The following is a 25628-nucleotide window of genomic DNA, read 5'->3' on the forward strand; positions in this document are numbered from 1 at the left end:
AGAGGGAAGAGAGCGACGTACCTAGCTCGAGCGGACCGCCTGCGGGTGTGAAGAAGAGCCTGGGCAGTCGCGGTCAAACACCCGAAGGGCCCCAGACGGCGCCGTGTCAAAAGTGAGACGCTGCGGGTGAAGAAAAAGTTCGATCGTGGGCGTGCTGCGATGAGTGAAGCGCCAAAGCTGCGGACTAAGCCGATCTCGAGGCTTGGCTTCTGCTCTCGCACCACTGCTCCAGCGGCTGGTGACGACAGACCCATGCACCTTTGTGCGGAGTCTGAGGCTAGAACACGCTAAAGGGTTGTGGGCTCGTCATCGCTGCACCTCGACAGTGTCCCTGTCTGCATGAGCGCAGGTGGTGAGAAGCAAGCTTTGTTCTCTCGTCATCGTCTAGACGTCGCATCGTATGCGATTACACTGGTGCTGTGCTACACTCGGTATAGCACCCGCACCATGCGTCTGTCATTGCGACTGCACCCCACCGACCGGACTGCGAAATGAGCCTTTCAGGAGCAAATGCGAATTCGGCGAGTTCACTCACACTCGTGCAGTCAGTCGGAGTCACTTAATTCCCAGCAAGCGCGGTCGATGGATCAAGGCGGCGCTCAGTGCTCACCTTGACGCGCACCTCTCTTTGACCAGTCCGATGAGTGAAAGACACCCTCACACTTCCTCGGAACCGGGGCCTCGGGCACGCGAGCCCCATTTGTGATTGATACGCTCCTCTGCCAAGCGACGTTGTGTTCCTACTGGGAGAAGAGCCAGCAGCCGTTGTAGGTCGAGGCAGAGTCTACGCCTGCAGGCCATGCAACTTGAAGGCTGCACGTTGGATTGGGTGGGGCCAGCTAAGCAGGTGCAGTAGTACTCCTGACTGTGGCAGAGCCGCCTGGCCAGCATCAGCGCCAGATGCAGACGCGATCGAGCGAAGGACGTGACGCGCCCATCGGCCAGTCGACTGCATGCATGGCCGACCATAGCCTGAGCATGCGGCCGTGCGGGAAATGGCTCATCACCAATTCGCGCACCAACTCGCTGCGCTGCAGAAGAAAAAAGCAGCTGCAGCAGCAGGAAAGCTCTTGTTCGCACCTCGTCACCTGCTGCTTCTTGCCTGCTTTGCTGCATGCACGCTGTGCCGATCATCCCCTCACAGTCATTGAGCGCACCTTACATTTGGGTGCAGCATGTGCTCTAGCGGAAGCTTCGCGATTGGCGTCCAATCACGCGAAAGATGCTACAGTGTAGAGTACACCCAAAGGGGTCTTCTGATGACTCTTCTGACTGTTGTGTTGAGACCCGCTGTCAGCAGATGACACTCGAGCCTTCATCTTCTCCAGCGAGCTTTATACGCCAGCGGCGAGCCCCTCTACCATTCACGATTCATTTGCACTCAGACTCACGCCGCTTCATCTGAGGGCAGGCGATCTTGAATTGATGTTGAAGCTGACGCAGCTCACCGCCGGATCGGTCACGTCTTCTCCCACATCGTCAACGCATGCGTTTGCGGAGCCTTGAACGGTACATAAGTGCGCGCGCGCAGTGCGGTGACGATTCTTGACTTGCACCGAGCCAGGCGACCTTTCACACCGTCTTGCCCCTCTTCCAGAACAATTGAGACCCTACACGCGACAGCTTCACGAGAGGTTCCTGCGGTGGTCGCTGCACAGCTCAAAATGGCTCCGGTACATTTGTGCACAAAGGCGGGGATCCACAAGCGCTAAGACGTGTGAGGCGGGGCTAAACAGCTTCATGCACATCGTGAAAGCCGCACCTGACTGCAAGTCCCTGCCTGCGCTGGCCAAGGCCGTGAACATCTTTGTCCTCAGGCAACTTGGGAGACATTGGTGTTCTCATCAGTCACCAACGCGGAAACTTCTCATCTAAAAGGATGCATTGGCAACAAAGCGGACATTGTTGATCATTTCGTCTAAGGTATTGCTAAACAGAATATGAATGATGAGGAAGCGAGCACGAGAGGAAATGTTTCGACGACTATGTAGGTTTAGCCAGTTGAGGGTCGACGTCTGCCGGTGAGTCTGTTTTGGCATCTGTACTACTGCGGCCGGTCGCCGCTGCAGCTGCGCTCTCATGGTGTACAACGGGAGTGGCATCGGCTTCGCAGCCAGGAACAGAGGCGTCTTGGTCACTTCCTCTCCTGCTTTGAAGCAAAGAAGGGGCAGTGCTCGTGTCCCTCAACTCGATACCGCCCTTCTCCAACGAGTCAGTCGAGGCGGCTCCGGGGGATGACACAGCCGGTGGCGCGACCGTCTTGCGTCGAGAATCCCTTCCCTCCGCTTGCCGCTTGAAGCGCTTCTCGACTGTGGACCCGATACTGAAGGTCACCATGGCGCCCCAAACCTGTGTTGCGAGTAGAGCGACCATGGCGATCCACAAGATGACGGTGTATGCTCGGCCAATAGCAGTCGAGTCGAAACGTTGCCATTTCGCCCAGACCCACAGAGTCTGTGGCAGTGAGAAGAGAAAAAGTATTAGCAGCTGCACACTCTGATTAATGTCATGGCCAGCACTTACAAGACCAGTGGCGGCAAGCTTTGCGATCAGGCCTTGGATAGCTGCAAAGTGGAGCCAATGCCGGACCATCCTAGGTCGCGAAGGACACATGCGGTACATGAAGAGCCCGATGAATGTGGTCTGCTCCGTTGTCGCTTGGAAGAGCCAAGCCAAGCCGCAGCACAAATACGCGGGATCATGCCGCTGATCCACAAGGATGATGGTGAAGGCTGTTGGAGCAAGGAGAGAAATCAGCAAAGCCTTGGAGATACAAGCAACGGAGGTCCGACTTACAGATAGCAAACACGGTGAGGATGTGATGAGCAATCATTGGCGGACGCATCTTGGCACGGTAGATGAGCTCAAATAAGTACAGCTCAGAAATGATGAGCACTGCTGCACGTCCGACTTCAAAGTGGAAGGATTTGAAGTTGCCGCTGAAGCTTGGCGATGCAGCAAGCTGCAAAGCGAGAGCAGCAGTGGTGAAAAATATGTTGAGGACGTAGACGACGGTGGTGCGCTGATTCGCCCATGACAGTGACGTAAAACGTTTGCGCGTCATGGGTAGGATGCGCAACACCATGTCGACCACGATGGCAAGGATCCAGAAAATAGCGAAGAGGACTAGACCGTTGACGGAGAACCAATATGGCGTCTCTGGACGAATCTTATCGCTGGAAACAAAGTCGAGCTCCCTGATCGTCTCTGGAGAGGTGCCCTCGAGACTCTTGCTAGCCGGCAAGGCGACGAGCGGCGCCTTCATCGTTTTGGGGAAGACATTTTCGTTGGTCACATTCCTGTAGTCACGATCGATGCACATGGTGCCGCCTGACCGTGCGACATGTGGGCAGTGCTCGGCAGGACGGATGGGCAACATGGGGGTGTGAACAAATCTGGGCAGAATCGTGACAATCACATCAGCGCCAGCACGCTCGCAGTCTCACATTCGCAGTCAACTCACCGGCACCATAAGGTGTTCTCGCCTGCGAGGCTTGGAGTACCGAGGGGCACCTGATCACTGGGATCGTCGCCGTTGAGAACGCTCATGCAGTCATCATATGATTCGTAGTGTTCGTCTTTACCGTGGCAATTGGCTAGCGCTGCCTTGCAGACGTAGTCCGCGGTATATCGCCGAATCTCGACGTCACGAACAGTTGTCGTGTTCACGCTCCATCCTTCACGATGTGCGATCTGAGGCAAGAGCCAGTCTGCGGCGATGTCGAACACCCACTGCATGATCGAGGTGGAGCAAGAAGAGGGAGATTGTTTTCATCGTTAGCCAAGGGGCGCGGCACGGTCACCACGAAGCATGACGGCGGTACTCACATCTGCTCGCTTGAAGCTCGCGTCGTACTGTTGGATTTTGTCATTTTTGCTGTACCATATCCAAGCGGTCAGCTCTATGGGCAGCACAAAGTCTTGGGTATCGTTGAAGCCGCGTCCCCAGTTCCACTGCGTGACCGCGTTAGCAACGACGACGTTGTTCTCCACAGCGACTTGGGTGATGTTGTACTCGTACGGATAGCCCATGGCTCGAGGTGGTCCATTGCTCTGAGCGTTAGCAGCAATATCTTGGAACAAATAGTAGAGGTATTCGACGTTGAGCTCATCACCAGCAAACGTCGTCGTCTGCTCGACCCGACCAATCATGCTCGGCTCAAACAGAGGGCTGGATTTGAGGTCGTGTGCATGGATATTGTTGGGGTACATCAGAGATGCAATGAAGTTTTCTGCGAGCACCCTATAGTGGGCGCCCGATTTGATGTCTGCTGGCTCAATGTCCGGACCATTGTCGGGATTGCGTGACGGCTCAGCGAGGCCGTACGTGTTGTTGCCCGTTGGTAAAGCATGCGTGGGCGCGAGGAAGAAGCCAACGCTGCTCACCAGCAAGGCGCAAGAAAGGCCGGCCAACCTCATTTCGGCAAGGTCAGAAGGTGGTGGCGATGGATGGGATGAGAAGGTAGAATACACCTTTCGCAGGGGTCAGCCCTCAGGGCCGATTGAGAGGGAGACGTATTGGAGGGTTGCCTTTGCGCATTGACGACGGCAACAGAACCGACACGCTTATGAAGTCTTTCGTAGCATGGTGTCCTGCGCGGCCATCGGGCATCCAAGCACAGCTAGCTATGAGTACAAGCTGCATAGCTATTACCGCGGTGAGCTGCTTCCTCGGCGTCCAGCCATTGCTGCCATCGCCTGAGACCTTTAGCGATAACGAACCGCATGGTGATCTGCAGCATTCCTTTAGCGACCTGCCTTAGCGCCATCATCACCTCTATCTTCACCCGAAGCGCTCTAGCTGTGCCTGGCACGGGTTCAGCATTGTGCAGCTAGGGACTGCCCTCGTTCCTGCTCTGAGCAGTCCGTGACAGCACCGCAGCGCCATCATATGCACGGCACAAATGTCCCTTTCCCCATCCTCTTGACGCCTTGGTGCACTTGGCAGCACTTTGGCCGCTTGTTTCGAAGCCAGCATTCATCATACTCTACACATCCACGTTGAAATTCCAGCCGCATCTGGATGGAGGGCTAGCTGCGCGAGAGGGCGCATGAAAGCAAAAAAGACGAACCAGCACTCATCAGCAGCAGGTACAGCAAGGCTCAAGGCACGCCGAGCTCGATTTGACTGCTTCTCATCAGCCCCCTTCCGCGGATGACTCTCCGAGGATGCATATGCGTCATTCAGCCCCTGTGGACGCCAGGCCGTTTCGAGTCAGCGACATTATTCAGATTGAAGAAAACTTACGACCTCGTGTGAAGGGGCATCATATATGCACCCCTGCCGCCAAGTCACGAGGTCGCGCGTTCGAGCGCCTGTAATCTTGAATAGACTCAAGGACACTCGCAACGAGCACAAGAAATCTATTGACACTTTTTGCGTCACGAAATACGTGGGAGCGGGAAGAGAAAGGAACGTAGCAGTACATGTACCTGTGAAACCTACGCCGATACGCCGACGGTTGCGAAGGAGCTGCATATGCTGCTTCGCCGCACGCAGTAATCCAGCAGTGAGTCTGAGTGCGAACACCCGCCGCGGAGGGAAAGGTGCTGGCATCCGAGGAGGGAAAGGTCCGCGATGCCATCATCGGCAACGCCAAGGTCAAACTACTGCTCTATGCACGATTAGCTGCGCCCACTTTAGCGTATTCATAGGTGTCGGGGTTTGAAATCGGCTGACAGCGCATGTCCCGTCGCTGCTGCTCTGGTGCGTACAGTACAAGCTTTCAGATCTCGTGCGGTATCCAATATGAAGCCTTCGAGCCTGATGCATGGGCGATTTGATCACATGGATGCGGTCCTCGAATTACTCACGACTCATGGCTCACCACTCAACTGCGTGGTGACTGTGTGGACGGCGTACGCACCGTGCTCTGATGAGCAGCAAAGAGATTCGATTGCCATGCAGGATGAGCTCGCGTTGGCCTCAGCATGGCTTTTGCCAATCTGGTTGCAGGCACCCGATGATGCAGCGCTCTTTCAAGCCGTTGAAGTTGAAAGTTAGGCACTCAAAGACTAGAAGGAAATGCCAGTGGTAATTGAAGGGACTTCTGCAGCTGGTCAGAGTTGTGAGTCTTGAGTAAGTCTCACTGAGGACGTTTAGCTGCTATTTGTATGCGTAATCGTAATAATGAATACGAGTATATTCAAGGTCTCGCGACTTTCTCTGTCGTGAGTCAGATTCTGATTCTCGATTGCCTATTCGACGCCATGGCTGAGAGATTTCATCACCCTTCAAGCACCTCCATGCAGGACAGCCATTCGTGATTCACATTCTTGATTCGACGTGATCGCGATCGCAAGAGGAAAAGTTTGAGTCGAGTCAAGAGTGGGAGGCACCATTTAGACTCGAACTCGTGATTGTGTACTGAAATGCACGGTGTTTAATCAGCGTAGACAAGCACGGCTCAATCAAGAATGGATTTGAATTCGTGATTGCAGCTCACGGAGTGAGGATTAAGGAAAAAAAAAAAAAAAAAGAAAAAAGAAAAAAGAAAAAAAAAAAGAGTCGCGAGTGTGAGTGCTCGCCCTCCCCGCTTCACAATAAGCGTGAATAAGAGTCTAGATCCCCTTCACGACTGGCGCTCCTGGCTGACTCACGACTGCCGACACCTATAGCTTGGTGCTGTTTGTCCCTTATGACCGCTCGGCCCAATCCCACACAGGCTACTCCTAGCGCAATTAGGGTGTGCTCGCCTGCTACGCGCGCGGAAGATCCAGTCAGAGTTTGAGTGGAAGGTCGCGCGTAATTCTAGCAGCACGTTCAAATTCGTGGCGCATGCATGGCCGAGGCGCGAAGGTGAACACCGACCCTTCCTTATCTGCCACTCCAGCCAGCCGAAGCAAATCACACAAGCAAGGGCTCTCTCCCTCGCTCGCTTCGAAACACTTTGCACGTCATCCACATGGTCGTTGGTCCCGCTCCATGCATGGCACACACGTGCTCCCTTAGCTGCCGAAGCGATTAGCAAGCCGTCTCTGCCAAACAGAAAGATCCTGACTTGGACTCCAGCACTCACAACTAGGCGAAGGCAGGGGTACCGTAGACCGTGTGAGAAGCCACAAAGGGGCTACAGATCCGTGGACACCTGTCTACTCCATATATTGCAAACTACCAAGGGAGCTCCTGCTGTAGCGGTACAGATCGCTCACGCTCGCTGCTGCCGAATCACTGGCCGCACGGGCTAAGCGCTGGCTGAGACTGTTCATCTCCGCGCTCTGCGCCCTCGAGACTCAGGCCAACGAGAGGCGACTCGGAAAGATAAGACTGAGCACAATCTCTCTACCAGGAGCTCACGCACTCCATGGTGGCGGTGTCTGCTCCTCCGCAGCGGGCAGAAAGCTTCCGCGGATCCGGCCTCGCCGTAGTGCGAGCTCATTCAGCATCTGGTGCCTTTGCCCACGATGCTGAGCAGCACCGTGACAGTACAGGCGCTATCAAGCCTCAGCATATCACTGACATCCCAGCTGGACCACGCAAAAAAGAGCACAGTATCGAAACGCAAGGCTTCATCGCTACTTTTAGCAGCTTGTACGCGTCCTTTCCGCTCAAACTGCTCCATCCCCGAGTCAGCTCGCAAGATGCTTCACGTTGGGTACATGCAAAGCGAATTCGAAGCGCAAAGCAGTCAGCGCAATGCCCAGGGCCAAAGGCGGTGGCTGCCCTGTATGTTGTTTCCTACGGCGGCGGGCTAGTCAGCGGCGACGAAGTGCTTCTCGATGTGGATGTCGGCCAAGGCTGTGCGCTGATCATGCTGACTCAAGGTAGCACCAAAGTGTTTCGGATGAGGTCAGCCACTCTTGGCGTCCAAAGGCGACCCAATATCGAACAAGCGTCCACCTTGGTATCGAATGACCAGCATGCTGGTTCACCGCACTCGACTCGGCAAGTCATGCGGTATCTGGTCAGACCAAACGCGACCTTGGTTCTTCTACCGGATCCGGTCACTTGTTTCGCTGGGGCGCGTTATACACAAGTGCAGCGTTTCGACCTGCGTTGCGCCGACACAAGCTCGCTGGTGATGCTGGATTGGTTCACACCTGGGCGTGTCTACCTCGCTACCGGTTCTGCACACTCTACCGCCAATGCGCATGGGACAGCTTCGGCGTCGAATTCCAGCGTGGAAGCCTTGCCAACGAAGAGGTCTGAATTGTGGGCTTTTGACTCTTACAGAAGTCGCAACGAGCTGCGCGTGGCAGGTCGGCTGTTTGCGCGGGATGTGATGTTGCTCGAGCAGTCAAGCCTGACGCAACTCTCGCAAGGCGGACAACCCACACGAGCCGCTGCGCCAGGCTTGCGTCACTTTCTGGATGTCGTGAACGGCAGCCCGACGCATCAGCGCATGGGCACGAACACACGCAACGAAGCAACAGTGCCTCTCTCCGTCAGGTGTCATCCTTACACCACCTATGCCACACTCTTGCTCGTCGGGCCTGATTGCGAGCAGGCGATACATCATCTCAAGGCGGAATTTGCAAAGATTGAGCAAGGTGTCTTGCCAGCGAGCAAGCAGCCTGATGATCTGATCTGGAGTCTGAGCGAGCTGCATTGCGAGCCTCAACAGTCTGATCTTGAAAAGCGATCGCCATTGCGAGGCGCTATCGTCAGGGTAGCTGGCACAGAGACACAGACTGTCAGAGCGTGGCTCGCAAAGCATCTGCAGTCGATGGTGGATGTGGTCGGTCCTGATCTGTACCGCCAGGCTTTGGGCGAAGTGGACGACGATGCCCCGAATAGATGACGTTTAAAGAGACTCAATTCCCAGGCTATTTCGGACTGAACTTGGTTCTCTCTTTTGAAGACCGTCATGACTTTTCAAATTGAGATATACGCTCTTGATGAATACAGAATGGATCGTCGAGCAAAGATCACAGTCGTGCGCGTGTTTGAAGGGATTTTTGTGCGCACGGCGCGCTGGAAGGGCGGCCAATTCACGCGACGATTCCGAGCTTGCTGCCTTGTGTGGTGCTGGCTCGGGCTTCTTCGCGCGATGTGCAGCAAACATCATGCACGCCTTCCCGCACTCATCCTGACACCGCCTCTCTATTCGTGATTCGGCCTGTGACGCTGTCCGGCAACGCCGCTCCGCAAGGTCTGAATTTCGCCTCTTTTGGGCTCTCGAGGCCACTCGTCTGACCAGCACTCGGCTAGCACCTCTCCTAGAAGCAGCGTCTGGTCATGGGCCTTGTAGACTATGTCGACTCGCCCCCTGGCGACTCGCCTGTGCCCAATCCTGTTCAGACGTCCCCGAAGGGACTGGAGAAAGGTTCATCTCCGGCTGGTCAAGAGCAGAGCGGTCTTGCGGACGCAGTTGCAGCTGCGCCGACCCAGCAGGTCAAGACGGAAGAGCTGGAGGGCAATGGTGTGCGCGAGGGACCGGCGACCGATCGACGAGTAGGAAGGACGACGGATGACCGAAGTCGATCGAGCACCTTGACAGATTCTGCTCCCATCTCTCCTCGAGCTGCGGAGGAGCGCAATGCGCTACACATGCCATCTGCTTCAACATCCGCCACTGTCACATTGAACAGGGAGCAGACGGACAGCAGCGTGCCGCAGCGAGAGAGGGGACAATGCTCGCATTTGATGCCCGTCCTCGATGCGGATGGAAAGCGTAGGCTAGGCCACGAAGGGGGACCGGAATTAGACGTGATCACGGACAGGTACAGGAAGGGCATACAGTGGGGAAGGAAGATCAAGCGCAGAGAAGTCAAGACGGATGCGGACGACGAGGAGATAGCAAACGGGAATAGCGATGATGATTGGAGGGATCATGAGGAAGAGCGCAGGAGGGCCAAGCGTAGAAAGGTGAGCACTTGAGGTCATAGAAGGAAGGACTTTTCCAGCGACGGTGATTTTGATTGAATGCTCGTTCAGAAATCGCCGAACTGTTCATCCTATGTACGGAGAGGGTCGTGATCGCACAGCCTGCGATGGGGCTTGCTGGTAGCCACCTCAATGCTCACACGGCCCCATCCACTCCAGCTTCTTCCCCACCCTAAATGTAGCGGGTGTCGATCCGTGCTGCATCGACCTTGGATCTGCCTATCTTGTGCCTTTCCAGCGTGTCACATCGTCGTCAATCGACAAGACTGTCTCAATAGACACTTGTCAGCTGCGCAGCATCCTTTCGGTAAGCGCGGCACGATCAGTCAGGCAGACTGCCAAAGTGTGGAGCCGCGATGTGCTCATCATTGTCCAACTCCTCCCATGCTAGCTATGAACATTCTGACGGGCGACCTACACTGCAATGCCTGCGAAGATACGGTGTATGATGCTCGCTTCGATGGGATCAGAGCTCATGAGATGGCGCGAGCACGGCGAGGGAGACGTGCGATTCCACTCGGACCCTGTGAGTCCTCGTTGACCTCATCGATGCTGAACGACTTTGCTGGCAAGAGCAACTGATTAATAAAGAATACCGAGCAGCCGGTGAGCCACCTCATCCACCGATAGCATCGTGCAGAGGTAGGTTCGCTGCGCGATGCCCACCAGAGCTGGTCCCGCTGAGCGCTGCTGATGCCTGCAGCCCTGCACTGTAGTCCCTCGTGGCTTCAGGAATCTGGGGGCGACTTGCTTCCTGAACGTTGTCCTTCAATGTTTTCTCCACAATCCTCTCCTACGCAACTTTTTCTTGTCGGACCGGCACAATCCCGCTCTGTGTCCAGCGCAAGAGCAGTGCTTGGCGTGCGAGCTAGACAAGATCTTCAATGAGGTATGTGCTGCGGAGCTTCAGACTGCATTGAGGGCGGAGTGGGTGGACTGACGGAGTGACATTCACAGTTCTTCTCATCCACCGAGGAAAGTCCTCCTTTGGCGCCGACAAGTTTTCTATTCGTCATCTACCTATCCAAATTTGGAGGGTCTAGCGAGCTGTCGAATCCGGGTGAACAGGATGCCCATGAGCTCTTCATCAGCGCCATCTCCTCGATACACTCCTCACTCATGCTGGCAGGGGAAGGAGCACGTCCGGCTATCCCAAATTTTCCTCACGGCGATCATGCAGCCGGCATCACAACTGCAAAGGACGATGAGTCGGAGCACAGCTCCACCATGTCGGACGACATGAGGTGTCCATGTGTGGTCCATCGAGCCTTTTCAGGCGTATTGCAAAGCGACGTGACTTGTAGTCAGTGTGGATCCAGATCGACCACTCGCGATCTTTTCATGGACTTGTCTCTTGACATTCGATCAGCACGTCAAAGGACCGAGAGCGCCTCTGCAGGCGCCCAATCAGGGCTCGCAGAAGGTCAACCGGCCGAAGAAAAGCGCAAGTATAACAAGAAGAAGCAGAAGGACGGGAAAGATGCGCGAGAAGAGAGCGCAGCGGAAGAGGAACAGACACTAGATGCTTGTTTGAGACGATATTGCGCAGCCGAGAAGCTTGGAAGGGAGTCGTACAGCTGCGCGAGCTGCGGTCAAGGAACACAAGTGGGTCGCTTGTGACATGGCTCAGGCGAACGTTCACCCCGCTGACTTTTTCGCATCTCCGCTCAGGCTTTCAAGCAGTTATCGCTCATGCGGCTGCCCCCAGTCCTTTGCTTCCAGCTCAAGGTGAGAAGCTTGTGCAAGTACATGGGAAAGCAACCTGTGCTCATCTGCCGCATTCTGGTCAATTGGCAGCGTTTCGAGCACAACATACAGGGAACCAAGCTCGAAACTCGTGTCCGATTCCCAGTGCATCTAGATTTGCGAGAATACACCACTAGTAATGTCGGCACGGAGATGCTGTCTTACGACGCAGAGTGAGCCCAGATGTTGATACAGAGGCAAATCCAGCCAAGCACAGCTCAGCCGACCTCTTGTATCGATTCAGCTCGTATCTCTACACCCTCTTTGCCGTGGTCGTGCACACTGGCAAAAGCCTTCACTCAGGAGTGAGCTTATCGAAAAGGAGGTCTCAAGTTGCGCTTGAAATGTATGCTCACGAGGTGATGACACGCTATTTTCTGCAGCACTACTATTGCTACACTAGATATCACGATCAGGTCAGATGATCGCGCTGCTCTCGCGCATGGCATGACTCGTGCTGACCGATCATGGCCCCCATGTCGATTTGACTCGCAGTGGTACAGAGCAAACGACGATCGCGTGGTGCCGGTAAGCGCTCAGGAAGTCCTCTCCTGCACCGCTTATCAGCTCCTCTACCAGCGCCAAAACCTCGAAAATGTTCGGCCCGGACATCGGTACGTTTACGAAGAGCCAGAGGCTTCGGAACGAACAGACGGGCCGAACGGTCCGGTTGCTGGGGATTCTGTACCAGCGATCAACGTGGAATGAGGGATGCCTGATCTACACCTCAGAAGACTGGACTGCCGCAGCACAATCGCACAAGCTGGGTAGTCCGAGCTCAATGTGTCATTTGGTGTTCGCTCTTCAAATTGCTATCGTATAGAAATACAACAAAGCAGTCGAGGTATGCAAAGCAACGAGGCAGGCAAAAGCAAGTGCAGGAGAGTGTGCGAGGGCAGGATAGCAGTTGAGGAAATAATTCAGCAGAGTGCCGCTCTGGTGCGACGACTAAAAGGCTCGGTGACTTCGAGGAGTGGAATGCAGGACTTGCGAATTTGATCGGTCGGGTGAGCCATCTGCAATAGCAGCCTGCCGAAAAGCCGGGTGATGGTCGTAAGCGTCGTCGAATCCATCCTGCGAGGTGGCCGTAGCAAATGCCTCTGCAGTCTGTGGGGGGCTTCGCGAAGCATTGTATCGAACAGCGGGCGGACCCGCGGCTCCGGATCGGGATCTCCTGTGCACGTTGGAAATACCCGAACCAATCGCCGTCCCCATGCCTATGCCGCCGGCATTGTCCTGCTCATCGGTCTGATCCGAATGCTCGGGGTTCAGCTCGGCTGTGGAAGCGTCGAAGGCTTCGGAGTTCTCATCGAGGCCGTAGGGACGTTGTTGAGCGGTATGATTAGCTAGCGGCATCATCATGATAGCTTCGTGATCGCCGCCCATGGCTGCATGGCCCTCTTCCGGCTGCGCATTGCCATTGTCGTACTTGGGCAACTTTGCCTTTTCCCACTGACTTCTGCCGTAGCTTGGAAGCTCGCCATCTCCACCATCATCGGCTCGGTGCGTCCTGCGAGCCCAACGATGAGGCAGTCTTTGAGGATTGTTGCGGTTCGCCTGCACTTGACTAGGAGACAAGGCAGGGCGAGGCGCAAGGCCAGGCACGACAGCGGCCATGTACCCCCAACCGGCAGTCGACCCTCCCGAGCCAGGTTCGGCGCCGTTGAGGAGCAGACTGGTCCGGCCATGTCCTTGCAGACTGCCAGCGTCTTCCCTCGCCCGTTCCCTGCGTCTTCTCAAGCACATGAACACTATCAAGACGAGGAGCGTGAGCAGGATTCCACCCAAGATGCCTGCGATCAAAGGCAATTCCAGACCTATGCCCTTGCGATTCGTGTCCTCATCTTTGCGCTTCTTCTGCAGACACTCGGTCTGTGCTGGGCCATTGTCCGGCAGACGTACGAGAGCGTGGGTGAGCGCCGCACCGATGGTCGCATTATCAGCGCCGTAGGCGAGCACGGACAAGACGAGCGGTGTGCCAGCTTGGACGTCCACTGCAGTCCAGTTCCAGATCGTTGCAGTAGGGATTATCGGCTCCTCTATGAATATCCTGTCCAAGCGCGCTGCGCGAATGGCGGAGAGCGAGCGTCAGCAGAATGTTGCGCCCGCATCGCAAAGCAAGTAAGCTGGTGACGACTTGGAGACTGATTGGCAGGCCTGCTATCTCTGATCAAGTGGTGATGCTAGTAGCGCTAGCGCGCCGAACATTCGAGTCACTCACGTCCTTTTCTGACTGTGATGTCTATGCCGAGCACGTTGGCCAGTCCATCAGTAGCTATGCCAACAGAGGCAGGCTCGCACTGCACGAACGCAGCTGGCCATGTGATGGTGAAACCATTCGCAGCTGAGATCGCGCAGAACGCCAGCAGAAGCGGCCGAAAGAGTCTGAGGTGTCGCTGACTCGCCTCGGGTCTGTTCAGCTTTCTCCGGCCGCTTGTGAGCTCTTTAGACCGCAGGCGCGAAGCGTCACCAGTGCATGCATTGCTGCTGTGCGTTAGATGCTGAGGTGCGTGTGGTGAAACTTTGTCGAGAGCGCTGGGTCGGTAGGATGAGTAGAGCGCCCTGTGGAAGCTGCAATGTCTGGAACACGGCGCCAGCTCATGTTCCTCGGCTCTTCTCCTCCTACGCCGCCTCTTGCAAGGGCTGGTAAAGGTCATTCTTGAAAGGTCCGCCTTGCTCCAGCGTGATGGATTGCGCTTGTATCCCCGATATTTGATCGCCTCGCCCTTCCCGATCGCGGACAAGACTTTCAGCAAACGGTGTGCTGATGCCTCGAGAGTAATGTGAGGAAGGGAAGATGAATTGGGCGTGCTGTGGCCTTGTCCTTCTCGAAAGCTTCTTGATTAAGGTGGGCGACTGTTGCTCTTCCGTGCAAGAAGCTGACTCGCAAAGTATGATCACAGGAGATGAAAGTGAGATCACAGAGCCGTTCCGAGAAAGTGCTCTCCCTCGAGAGTCGCTTCGTCCGCTCGTGACTGCGATTGTGTGATGCGTGACTGATCAGTCCAAAGCCGAGCGTGCCTGATCACCTTTTATGGTGCCACGGTCGCACACACCATAGGCGGGGTTGGAAGTGGTGAGTTAGGATTCGGCGTTGCTGGAACGAGGTACCGGTTTTTTGGGGGGTTGCAATCCTCGACTGCTCGACGCGGGCGGTGGCTGTCAGCGCACCCTGAGAGTGGATAAATGATTGATGCCGTACGGGCGTTCCGCCGTCAGCGAGTGCGGCGAGGGGGGCCACGAATCCAGCTATTAAGGAGGCGCGCGAGATGAGATGTTGCTCCGAGGCCCGGGACTCGCGTGCTCGCGAAGACAGCACACCAGACCAGACCAAATCCGACCAGGCCGCCTTGGAGATCCGTCAAAGTTGTCTATCGAGGTGCGTCGAGGTGGATGTGAAGGGCGTGTGATGAAGAGGTAGCGTAGGTACCAGGCACGAGCAGAGGTGAGTGGTGGGCCAAGCGGCGAGTGGGAGCCGTCGGCGCGACGAGGTCTTCCGAGGAGTGCGTATCGCTGTGACTGCGCGAGGGCTTGCCCCTCGAGCTGGCTCGTCTTGTGAAGGGCTGACGTCGAGGTGATGCTGGCGTGCGCTGCTCACGTCCGAGAGCGGAGTGAAGCGGCGGAATTCAGAGAAGGAAACAAAGTCCGCAAAAGAATGAAGTGCAGTCGCGCAGTTGAAGGAATGAGACGTTGGCTGTAAATAGAAGGAAAGTCTGCCACAGATCTATGCGGGCGATGCTGCTGCTGCTGCTGCTGCTGCCTTTGCCTACGGTGATTGGGGACTGGGTACGATGCGAGTGACATTTGAGGTGGTGCGGGCAGAGGATACGGTACAGCGAGGATCACGAAAGCGCACAGGTCGATGGAAAGCCGAAGTCGGCAGTAGGGAGGATGGGTCGAAACACTTGAGCAGCAGCTGGGAGCCAGATGGTGAGTGGTGAGTGAGCCACGAGTCTGAGTCTGAGTGGACTTTGTTTGGGTGACGATCGAGCGATTTCGCAGCAGACGCAGACGCAGACGCAGACGCAGCAGCAGCAGCAGCAGCAGCAGTCACAGGTAAGGGTGCATTGCATGCTGCAGCACACCGCGCGTCCAAGTTTGCCCCTACGACACGACGGACGGCACATCTCTCGGCTCGCTGATTCATGTGTACCGTACATACAGTCACGAGTCACGAGTAGCAGTACAGCGTGCACATCCACATCCACACACGGCAATTTGGAAGGGGTCTCTACTCAGACTGTACCGGTGCTGGCCCACAGCTCAGTTCAGAGCCTTGGATGCATGCAATGCATCAGCCGGCGCAAGATCTTGTAGCGTCGACACTCGCGACCGAGTGCGCACATCTCTTGACTGTGTGCGGTGCATGAGCATCAATCATGAATGCAATGCCAAGATCTCATGGCTGCGTGCTGTGATCCTATACAAGCTCCGCACTGCCCTGCTGGTGGAAAGGCGCGCCTCCCCGCTCTCCTCGCCTCTTCCGCATCTGCTGCATCATGGCAGCTGATGCTGCTGCTGATGCTGATGCCACGATGCAAGTCCGCACAGTCTGAGTCACGATTACTTGGCCGTGAGTCCGGCTCGTGCGGAGTTTGTCATGTTTTGAGTCGTGTCGCGCAACGTGCGTCGGCAGCAGCAGCAGCGGGCAGGCGATGAGATTCACAAGTCGCGCGCGCTGCCCGCTCAAAGCCTCAGACCGCTCGGCGAACCAGGTTTGCGCGCCGTTGAGAATGGGCCAGGCTGCCAAGCCTCACCCCTGCTTCGTCTGGGCCTGCACTCGTGTCTGTCTGCCTTCATGTGCTCGCACCTCGGGCGAAGAGGTTGTTCGTCTTCGATGCACACATACCCCCCAACAGTCAAAAGCTAGCTCCATTCGTCGTTCATATTGACGATTGCAAATCAAATCAAGCGCTGAGCTGAATACTCAAGCACTACACGTAAATGACTGATGATGATGGTGGTGCACCACGCTCAATGATTGCGCGCCTCCTTTGCGGTCTCCCGCACACACACACACACACACACGCACACACACGCACACACACACACACACACGAGCTAATTTTGACCGGCCTTTTCATTTCTGCAAGCTCTGCAGGAACTCAACGGTCCAAGCCGAAATGCCGTCTGCTAGCGGTACCGTACTGTACCAGCACCACAGTGAAGATGTGATGGTCCACTGTATGTATGTGCTTGCTGCTGACGCATGCGTCAGTGATGTGATGTTCTGTCCCCGCGTGCTCTGCTGGCGGCAATACCGTATCTCAGTCACGAGGGAGGGAAAAGATGGGCAAAGCCACACGACCATGCACGTTCGCGACTTTAGGCGGGTGTGCGAAACATGGTGCGATCGAGTGCGCGCCCGGCCGGACATGTGCGTTGAGCGGCATGCTGCGCAATTAAGATGCAGACCTGTTCCATTCCAATTTTCTGGGTGCGCCGAATGCCCAAGTGAGTTTCTAGGATCGTGGAAGCCCGTCAGCAGAAGCCATGGTCCTTCCTTTCAGACTTTCCAGAGGTAACGACGACCAGAGCCGGGGGGGGGAAGGGAAGTGGAGTGAGGAAGGACTGCAATGTCCGACCGAGCGTAGCCTGACCCTTCCTGTTCAAATCGCTTTTCCTGCACCTTACAATGGCGCAATCGCGTATCCGAATCAGCAGACGGGACCGTCCAATCTTTACCGTCGTACTGCTCTATTCTTTTCGACAATTCACGATTGCAATACGTCAGTGAGCGTGCGCACGAATAGTCTTGACTTGGAGTCCACACACAAACGACGCCACTGAAAGTTGGAAGCTAGTGTCACTGCGAGTGCGAGCAGGCCGAACCGGCGGAGCTGCAAAGCGTGCCGAGGAGCCGGAGCAATCTAGGCCAAGGTTTGACTCTCTTGTGGGCCACCCTGATCGAGTAGTAGCATGATCGCGCACGAAATTGGCGCAGTAAAGCAAAAGCAGGAGCAATGTTCTTCGCATCATAAAGTACGCTTGTCGAGGTGCAGGCAGTGAAGACGAGAGGGGGGGCAAAACAAAAGGCACATGCTCGCGCGCGGAAGAAAGGGGTCCGAACGAGCCATAGGGGTCAAGTGGTCACGGCGAGGGGAGACGACAAAGTATGGCGGAGAACTTGAATACTACTGGGGGCTTTCGGGCGAGCCTTTACGGCTAGGAGATAGGATACCGTCGGAGACTATGATGCGGGGGGACAATGCACGATGGGTTGATCGTCAGGGGAGAGAGAAGGATCGACAGGCTCGCGCCGATCAATTTGCAAAGGGATTGCAAGATCGAGGGGCTCGAGCACGCGCGAGCGTCGGAGCAGTGAAGCACGGCGCGGCGCGCCTCCGACAACTCGAGGTGCACATGACAATAGATACGCTCTCGGGACTGTCCTTCCGCCCCTGGACTATGAAAAGTCTTGCGCAGAGATGAAGTCGCGCTTCCAGCGTGAGCTATCGGTCGATGAATGATGGTCCACGAACGGTGCCGAGCCCATGGCTGCTTGATGGTGGGCAGCGTACTCGTAGGGCTGTGGCGCATTGTAATGCGCATGCTGGGTGTGCAGCCACGGATTATGGTGCTGACCCATCTCGATCGCGACGGCGCCTGAGCCGGTATGCATTTTTCGATGGTACTCGTCATACGATGGCGGGGGCGCGACCGACGAAGAGCTCGAAGAGATGCCGCTGTTCGCTGCTTCTTCCGGGTGAGCTGCATACATTTGGACACCCAGCGCATTTTGTCCATGGAAATTGTGCGATGGATACGGCATCTGATAAGCATGGCCGCCATACGAGTGCTGCGGATAGCCCATCCACGGCGAGCCTGTCTGTGGCGAGGCGCTGAGCGGCAGACTGACCGAGCTCGCGGAAGCATTTGGTGACATCGAAGCAGTCTGCGGTAACCCTTGAGAGTTCGCTGCGTGGTGCAGCATAGCTCCTGGGCCGCGATTCCAAGCGCTCTTGTTCGCGTCTTCCGCAAGCTCAGCATCGATAAGACTCGACATACTAGGGTTGCTGGCAGCATGAAGGTGTGCGGGCATGGCGCTTCTGTGATTGTAGCTGCTCATAGATGGGATTGTGGATGAGCCGTCAGTGTTGTATTCGACACTGGCGCTAGCCGTGCTTCCGTCTGGACGGAGCTTTGACCCTCTCAGGCCTCGGGAACTTCCATAGCCACGACGTCGACCACGCGCGCGAGCGGCGAGCAGTCCGTGACCAGAATTTCTGGTAAGAGTATCCGTTGTACGTTCTTCCTTGAAGCGCTTTGTAGGGTTGACTTGTGCATACTGACGGCACGGCGGCACGATCGCACATCGTCAATAACACGAGCTGGACATCATGATGGATGCCGACTCACAACGCATTCTTTGTTTGCCTTCTTGCATCGATCGCATTGCATGCCACCAGAGCACTTGGCCTTGCGCTGCACGTCAAATCGAGAAGCAGACGTGGTTAGCGACGAGAATAGCTTGATTTGGCAAAGGTTTGCTGTGCCACTCACCCGTCGACACAGCTCACATGCTTGTGAAGCTCGCTCCACAGGTGGGTAGAGCTGAACTAGTCGGCCGTCCGGCAGACGGCCAAGATGCGAGTGAGGTGTCCCATGCGCGCCAATGGCACCGACGGGCGTGAACAATGGCACCACGTCCGGGTGAACCGGACCAGCTAGCTGAGCCGTTGCCAATTCAGCCTCGGATACTTGAATCGCTGCAGCTGTGGCAGCCGGATCCACAAGAGGCAGAACGCCGCGTCCATCTTTAGGATGGCTAGTGTCTTCGTGGAAGCTGCCTCGTAGCTTCGGCTCTCCTAAGTTTTGAAGGTGACCATCCTGGAAGATGCCTGAGGCATCAACGAGCGGTGAGCTTGTCCGGGCTCTCCGATCAACATTCCACTCTCCCGAAAATGTAGGACGCAGCCCAAGTGAGGGATCTGGATTTCCCAGAGAAGGCGTATTTGGGAGTGACGTTGGGACGTGTCGACTCTCGCCGTCGCCATCGTCGGTAGCAGGCAGTGCGGCCCGAAGTCGCGGCATGCTTGGCGACAAGGACGTGAGCAGGACGAGCGTGTCGTTCTGCGAAAGGCCGATAAGGTAGCCGTGGCAGAGCTGGAGCGTCAGATGCAGAGCCTGTCAATACGCGTCGGTCGGATGACAGAGCCACCACTTTGAGTGGCGCCCCCAAAGAGCAAGCGTTCCCGAATACGCACGCCCGCTCTGCGCGAACGATCTTTGCGTTTTGTTCCCGCTGCAGTCGCCTTTGTGACAGTATTGTAGGGGCTTGTCGAACACGACTGCACGACCGTGAGCGGGACCAAAGCGATCACGTCTGCGTAGAAAGGAAGGGGATGTGCCTGTGCGGGCCGCTCCGGCGCCTCCAGAGATCCCGTGACAGGCGAGCGGCGGTGACCAAGCCGTCGTTCACAACGGAGGTTGGCGCTCTGTCTGAAGCGGCGGGAGCTATGCGGACGTCGAGCGCGAGAGAACTAGACCTTGTCAAAGCGGGAGATGGTGGTGAACCTGACGACGACGCGACGTTTCCCGGTCGACATGATAACGTTGCATTCAAGAGTAGATGCTCGTCGTTTGATTGCCAGGTGGTTCGCAGTGGCAGGGCTGACCTGCTGTGGAGTGGCGAGGAGGTAGCCCAGCAATTCTGTTACGGAAGCACCTAGCTTGTGCTCAAGCAGGGTCAGACACAGGGGAAGACTGGCCTCTGGCCTCCTAGCAGATATCGCGCCGCCAGCTGCTGCACTTCTCAGAAATGGCGCGACTCGTCAGTGCGCAGACATTCGACGCAGAATCCACTCTCGCATAAGTCCTCCCAGGGAGCAACATGCGACATGAGGTATGTCGCCGAGGCAATCTGTCGAGATTTGAGATCGGAGCACAAACACGGTGGCAGCGCACGTACCCGATAGTCAGCAAGCAGCTCCTGACCACCAGGCCGTGCCACGCATAGGGGTCGTCATAGCCCACGGATCTGGTTCGGAGCTCGATCTACTTGAAAACCCCTGGTACTCCGCTGCAGCAATGTTCATTTCAGCATCGATCTTGGTAGGGAGAGAAAGAGAGGACCTGGACGGTGCCAAATTGGGGGCGGCGGATGACTGCGCTTCCGTGCTGTGCGAAGGGTGAACAGCAATCATCCCATCAGTGTCAAATCCTCTGGGCGAAATTGCTGTCAATTTGCTGCAGATGCGCCAAGTTTCGATCCAGCACTATGGGAGAAGCGAAAGCGCCACTCGGGGTGGCTATGCGAGCCGACTCTATGTATGACGGAATGAGCTGCCAAATGATAACGCGGTCCCGGGCGCCAACGACCAAGGATAGCCTAGCCGTCGAGACGGACGCTTCAACCCTCCGACTGCTTTGCCAATCGAGATCTCATTGGTACAGAGGGCGCTGAGACGGAAAGGGGGGCGACCTTGCAAATGACTGCAGCATCTCACACTGCGCCTTTGCCCCCTTCGCTAATCCATGGAAGCCGGGCACCTTATTTGATTGCCTGTCTGCGCAGAGGCATTTGCTTTCCATCCGTGCACGAAGTGACGCGTTTGAAATTAGGGATGGCCGATGTGGAAATGGTTCCAAAGAGGGTCTATAGCCCCATAGCGCTGGTAATATAGTAATGACGGACACGTGATGCAGTGAGAGTGACAGAGAGAAATAGATGATTGCTGGTCGACTAAAACTCCTGTGGTAGCTCCTCGAGCTGGGACTGGAGGAGTCGAGAGTTTGCTTGCGCAAGACACAGGAGTGCGTGCATGCACGCAGGCCCCTCCCCCTTCGGATTCTTGGATGCAGGGGTGTCGAGTATGTCTCGAGATCCAGCGCTCCACTGCTATTTGAGCCTGCTGTTAACAGGCGTGCTGGTAAAGCTGCTGGCGTAGAGACGCACGTCGACTCAGAATGACTTTAGCGAAGGCTGTCTGTCTGCTGACGTTGATGTTGGTGATGAGGGCGCTAAGATGAAGCGAGTGAGATCGGTCATTTGTAGACATATCGCTTGCTGAGGTGTCTGTGCGCGCAAAAGCTTAGTGCGGGGCTCGAGCGCTCATCGGAAGAAAATCGTCGAGCCGCGCGCAAAATTTCGCCGAGGAATGCATGCACGCAGAAGCGGCGCCGGCCGCACGGACAATTAGGTCACATCTTCCACTGGGGTGTGACCAACAGCAAATGATAGTCTTGAGCAGGACGTCGCGAAGACGAAATTTCATGACCTAAAGAATTGTGCTGCATCGTGTAGCCGATCAAATACCATGGTGACATACGATGTCTCGTTGAGAAGGCCGTCGAAGAATTGGATTGCCTCTTCTTCTCCAAGCTCAAGGCGGAATTTTTCTTGAACCTGGCAAACCACCAAGTCATTTGGGAGATGAGCAGCTTATTCCATCGCAGCTCTCCGCCTAGTCGACCCACCTTGAGTACGGCTTTGTCTGGCTCCACTCTGATGTCGGGCACATTGGCATCCACCATCAGCGCGATCAAATTCAAAATGAGGTTAGCGTTTTTTCTCAAAGTTGCGAAAGCCGTATGAGCGAGACTCTTGAACCGCAAGTAGTGCTGCGATTGCGTTCCACCCATGCAATCCACCATCTCCTTGCAAAGCTTGACAGCTGGAGGAAACGGTTTCGGGTCTCTGCCAAGGATGTAGCCAAAGTCCACTGCTCGGTCACAAATCGAAAGATGCAAAGTCAGTTCTAGCGTCGTGAGGGCAACGCTTCAGCCCCTAGCGCAGTTCCTCCAACGCACCGTGGAAGAAATGACCATCAGGCGCTAACAAAAGATTGTCCAAATGGCGGTCCCCCACGCCGAGGAGGTACGTGACCACACAATATCCGGCTACACAGAGAGGTGAGGCCCGTCAAATTAGCCGTTTGTCAGATGGCGCAGGTCATCGTCTCGCTGCCGCTAACGTACCACAGCTCCTGATAAAGGTGTCCAGAATTTCTGGCTTCACACCATAAGTAGCCAAACTGGTCTCATCAGGATGATATGAGCGCAGATAGTTCAATAGACTTCCGCTGTGGGTCGACAGGATGCTTGCCACGCTCGCGGATTGCACAAATTGAACCATTCCGTCTAGCGAGGCCGTAGCTAGGACGCGATAGGGCGTCATGCGCAGGTCGAGATTCTCGTTGCGTAACAGCTTATCCATCAAGGTGAAAAGCTGAATCACCAACTGGTCCTGGCGAAGGTCGTCGCCATTCTTGAAGATGACGCCATACGACTCAGTCGACGCTTCTCCGGTTTCGTGTGACGGCTGCAGCTGCGGTACTCTGTCAAATTGCAGCAGTAACGGAAATAGGTTGCTCTTGAAGATTGTGCTCTCCTCGGCCCTGATGCCACTTACGCGGACCGTGGCGTCCAGCGGCAGCGGCAGACCTGATGCCTCGAAATCCTGCAATTTTGACTTTGGATCCGCAATGAAAGCTCGGAGCTTGTCAATTTTCTTTGGGCGAGCGTCCTTGGAGGACCGAAGAAGGAGAGCTTGCTTGCTAAGCTGGGCAACGAGCGCGGCTTGTTGTTTGAATAATGAGGCTAGCAGAGCATCGCCCACCTTCACCTGAGAGGACAAGCAGCTTGTTGTGTTACTATAGTGCCAGTGCAAGGATTCACATCGCACGACTCACACTCTCGCACGAGCGCAGAAACTCTTGCTTCGCATCTCGATACATGCGGCCCCATCTCTTGTCCTCCGTCTCTACCGTCAGGTACCAGTATAAGTTGTTGGCCAGTACCAAGTCGCCGGACTGAGCAGACTTCAGAGCGCGATTGATCAAATAGGGCCTCAGAGTCTGCGAGACGCCGATGATGTCGCCTGCTGCCGTGTGTGCAAGGGAAGCAGAGTTCGCTCCACTGGGAATCCCGCTCTCTGGACCGAACGAGGTCAATGGTCCGGGCTCCGAAGCTCCAACAGCTGACGCGTCATCGAACTTTAACGCTTGGACCAACTGTAGTAGGTACAGAATAAGTTCCTGGACAAATTGCAGCGGTGCGCTTCGTGTGAGCGATCGCGTCCAGATCCTCTGAGCTTCACGAAGTCACACTCACGTCATCGTCGGCGCGCTCCAATGTCTGAACTGCGTAATGCCGAACACGCTGGTCACGGAAGCCAGGTCCAAGTAGCTCAAGAGCATCGTCTAGGCCAATCTTGGCCCACATGGGCATCAGCACCTCAGTGGCTTGCTTTGCTTCTCCCTGATCTGACCAGGACACAGACTTGAGAAATTTAGTCAGGCCACCCGGGAATCTTGACAGATAGAAGCGGAACGACCATAGGAGATCTGCTTCTCGTGAGGTCAGTGCTCGAGTGGGTGGGTAGGAGAGGATATCCTAGACGCGTCCGCGCGGTTCCGTCAGCGCTTGGACGTGGAGACCATCACGTAGCCGACTCACATTGAGCTCGTCTCGAATTGCGGCGTCTGGCTTTAGCTCTCGATCGAGCGGTCCGTTGCGGTGGCTTCTGGCCAGACGCCTTGATTTGGCCTCGATTGGGTTTTCCAATAGTCCCCATCTACCATCCAGAGGATCCTGCATGGGAATCTGCTCGGCGTCAAAGACTGTGAAGAAGCCAGTATCGATCGCGCCAACCACCGGCGTGGTGTTGGCTGGTTCAACGCCTGTAGGCGCTGCTGAGGTCGATGCCATGGTATGCGCAGGATTCCCTTCCAGCTCACACCAGACGACCGGCGCATCCCAACGGGGCAGATCAACATAAAGCCACATAGCCTTAGAGTGCACACCTTGCTCTGCATTGATTCTCTCAATCTGCCGGTAGGTCAGCTTGTCCAGCCAAGCCAGCCGCGGGAGGGATGATGCTTCGTGAAGCTTGATGAGCTGAAACGCAGAGGCGGGTATGGTTGGAGCCATGAGAGCGCTGTACAGTTGCGCTTTACTTGTCTCACGTGAACACACCTTTTCTAGCCTACCCATCTCATCCTTGCCCTGCTCATCACTGGCGCCGACTCCCAGCCCATCCGCATCTGAGCCTTGAGCTGCTCCGCCTCTTGCGACATTCTCAGCAGCAGCACCTCTGACCTTCGATGGCGTCGATGTCTCTGCACTTCCATCCGCTTGCACCTCTGGCCAAACGAACAACCTGTGTGACGCTGTTTTCAAGGTGCTACCCAGGAGAAGTAGGGATGATCCATCAGCTTTGAATCCACCTGGCGTAAGACGGGTGTCAATTTGCGGCTCACCCTTTCTTGCCAAAGAGCTTGAAAGTAGTTCCGCCGACGCATCTCTTACCACCCTCTAGTCTTCCTGCGGAGTCCCAGATGGTCAAGCCTACCTGAGAGTTGAGTGGTAGTGAGGATAGTGGCAAGGTCGCAAATGTTATAGACTCGTTGAATCTGAGCATACGCAGGTCTCGAGTCAGCTATGTTCACCCCGTTGTGCAACTCGCTGCAGCAAGCTCGCTCACCTCCAGCCATTTCTCATTGATTTGTAGCTTGTACGAACAGGCTCAGAAAGAGGTTTGTTGTCCGCATACACCCTCACTTCTACGTAAAGGTCGGGAAATTCGTCATTGTGCTTTCCCCATAGTCGCGCCTGTGGCTCGTCCAAGAGCTGCACGGCAGAGTGCCGGGCAAGAAAGCCTTGTATCGAAGAGATGCGGAAAGATAGCGGCACAGACCCGAGCGCGGGGAGTGGCAGCAGCGCGTACACGTCGCGGTCCATGCCGAGTGAGGATGCGTTTGTGGAAAGCGTATCCAGGTCGTATACCGAATGAAACACAAGGTCTGGTCCGCGAGATTCGTTGATGGTAGAAGCTTTGACACCTACGTCGTCGATGTCGTGCGCCCGGGGGACGCCAACTGCGCACACCTAGCACAGCCTCGCCCAAGAGCTGCAGAATCTGTCAGAAGCTGCTGCACGCGAAATGTCGTATGTGAGTTGCGTTGCATGAGGGAGTCAGAGTCAGATGAGCCCTGTCGTGCTCCCTGAGCAGTGGCGGACCATTCCTCGTTCAGGGAATATGGTGTCATGAATCATTTACCAATCACCAATCGTGAATGCCTGCTGGCGCGGTCAAGATCATGGATGCACGATC

At 55.8% G+C, this 25628-nt stretch overlaps 6 protein-coding genes across 6 annotated transcripts; 2 read left to right on the forward strand and 4 right to left on the reverse strand.

Annotated features, from left to right (window-relative positions):
* Window positions 1–1884: 1884 nt before the first annotated feature.
* On the reverse strand, window positions 1885–4623 carry IE81DRAFT_321757 (hypothetical protein). Its single transcript, XM_025513444.1, has 5 exons — window positions 3829–4623; window positions 3464–3732; window positions 2797–3395; window positions 2524–2732; window positions 1885–2454 (listed from the first exon to the last, which is right to left on the reverse strand). Exons 1-5 carry the CDS (start codon window positions 4417–4419, stop codon window positions 1984–1986), a joined length of 2139 nt encoding a protein of 712 aa, XP_025371253.1. The 5' UTR covers window positions 4420–4623; the 3' UTR covers window positions 1885–1983.
* A 2897-nt stretch (window positions 4624–7520) lies between these two features.
* Window positions 7521–8708, forward strand: IE81DRAFT_282096 (UreD-domain-containing protein; the record flags this gene model as incomplete). Its single annotated transcript, XM_025511523.1, has 4 exons — window positions 7521–7590; window positions 7645–8048; window positions 8142–8298; window positions 8374–8708. Coding segments are annotated over 4 exons (966 nt in total), but the record flags the coding sequence as incomplete, so codon positions are not given.
* Window positions 8709–9007: 299 nt separating this feature from the next.
* IE81DRAFT_365286 (cysteine proteinase) lies at window positions 9008–12427 on the forward strand. The gene is made up of 11 exons (XM_025516922.1): window positions 9008–9808; window positions 9986–10133; window positions 10218–10352; window positions 10430–10468; window positions 10543–10715; window positions 10784–11431; window positions 11498–11554; window positions 11624–11745; window positions 11817–11877; window positions 11956–11988; window positions 12068–12427. Exons 1-11 carry the CDS (start codon window positions 9179–9181, stop codon window positions 12278–12280), a joined length of 2259 nt encoding a protein of 752 aa, XP_025371255.1. The 5' UTR covers window positions 9008–9178; the 3' UTR covers window positions 12281–12427.
* A 93-nt stretch (window positions 12428–12520) lies between these two features.
* Window positions 12521–14229, reverse strand: IE81DRAFT_346033 (hypothetical protein; the record flags this gene model as incomplete). The annotated part of the gene is made up of 2 exons (XM_025515988.1): window positions 12521–13635; window positions 13794–14229. 2 exons carry the CDS (start codon window positions 14227–14229, stop codon window positions 12521–12523), a joined length of 1551 nt encoding a protein of 516 aa, XP_025371256.1.
* A 3749-nt stretch (window positions 14230–17978) lies between these two features.
* IE81DRAFT_329070 (hypothetical protein) lies at window positions 17979–19606 on the reverse strand (the record flags this gene model as incomplete). Its single annotated transcript, XM_025515124.1, has 3 exons — window positions 17979–18860; window positions 18932–18997; window positions 19076–19606. 3 exons carry the CDS (start codon window positions 19604–19606, stop codon window positions 17979–17981), a joined length of 1479 nt encoding a protein of 492 aa, XP_025371257.1.
* A 2179-nt stretch (window positions 19607–21785) lies between these two features.
* Window positions 21786–25255, reverse strand: IE81DRAFT_287700 (phosphatidylinositol 3-kinase; the record flags this gene model as incomplete). Its single annotated transcript, XM_025511726.1, has 11 exons — window positions 21786–21920; window positions 21992–22239; window positions 22325–22414; window positions 22493–23138; window positions 23206–23550; window positions 23627–23908; window positions 23972–24412; window positions 24491–24523; window positions 24614–24698; window positions 24775–24927; window positions 24999–25255. 11 exons carry the CDS (start codon window positions 25253–25255, stop codon window positions 21786–21788), a joined length of 2715 nt encoding a protein of 904 aa, XP_025371258.1.
* Window positions 25256–25628: the final 373 nt, after the last annotated feature.

The sequence above is a fragment of the Ceraceosorus guamensis genome (assembly GCF_003144195.1).
Source record: "Ceraceosorus guamensis strain MCA 4658 unplaced genomic scaffold IE81scaffold_14, whole genome shotgun sequence".
NCBI lineage: Eukaryota > Fungi > Basidiomycota > Exobasidiomycetes > Ceraceosorales > Ceraceosoraceae > Ceraceosorus > Ceraceosorus guamensis.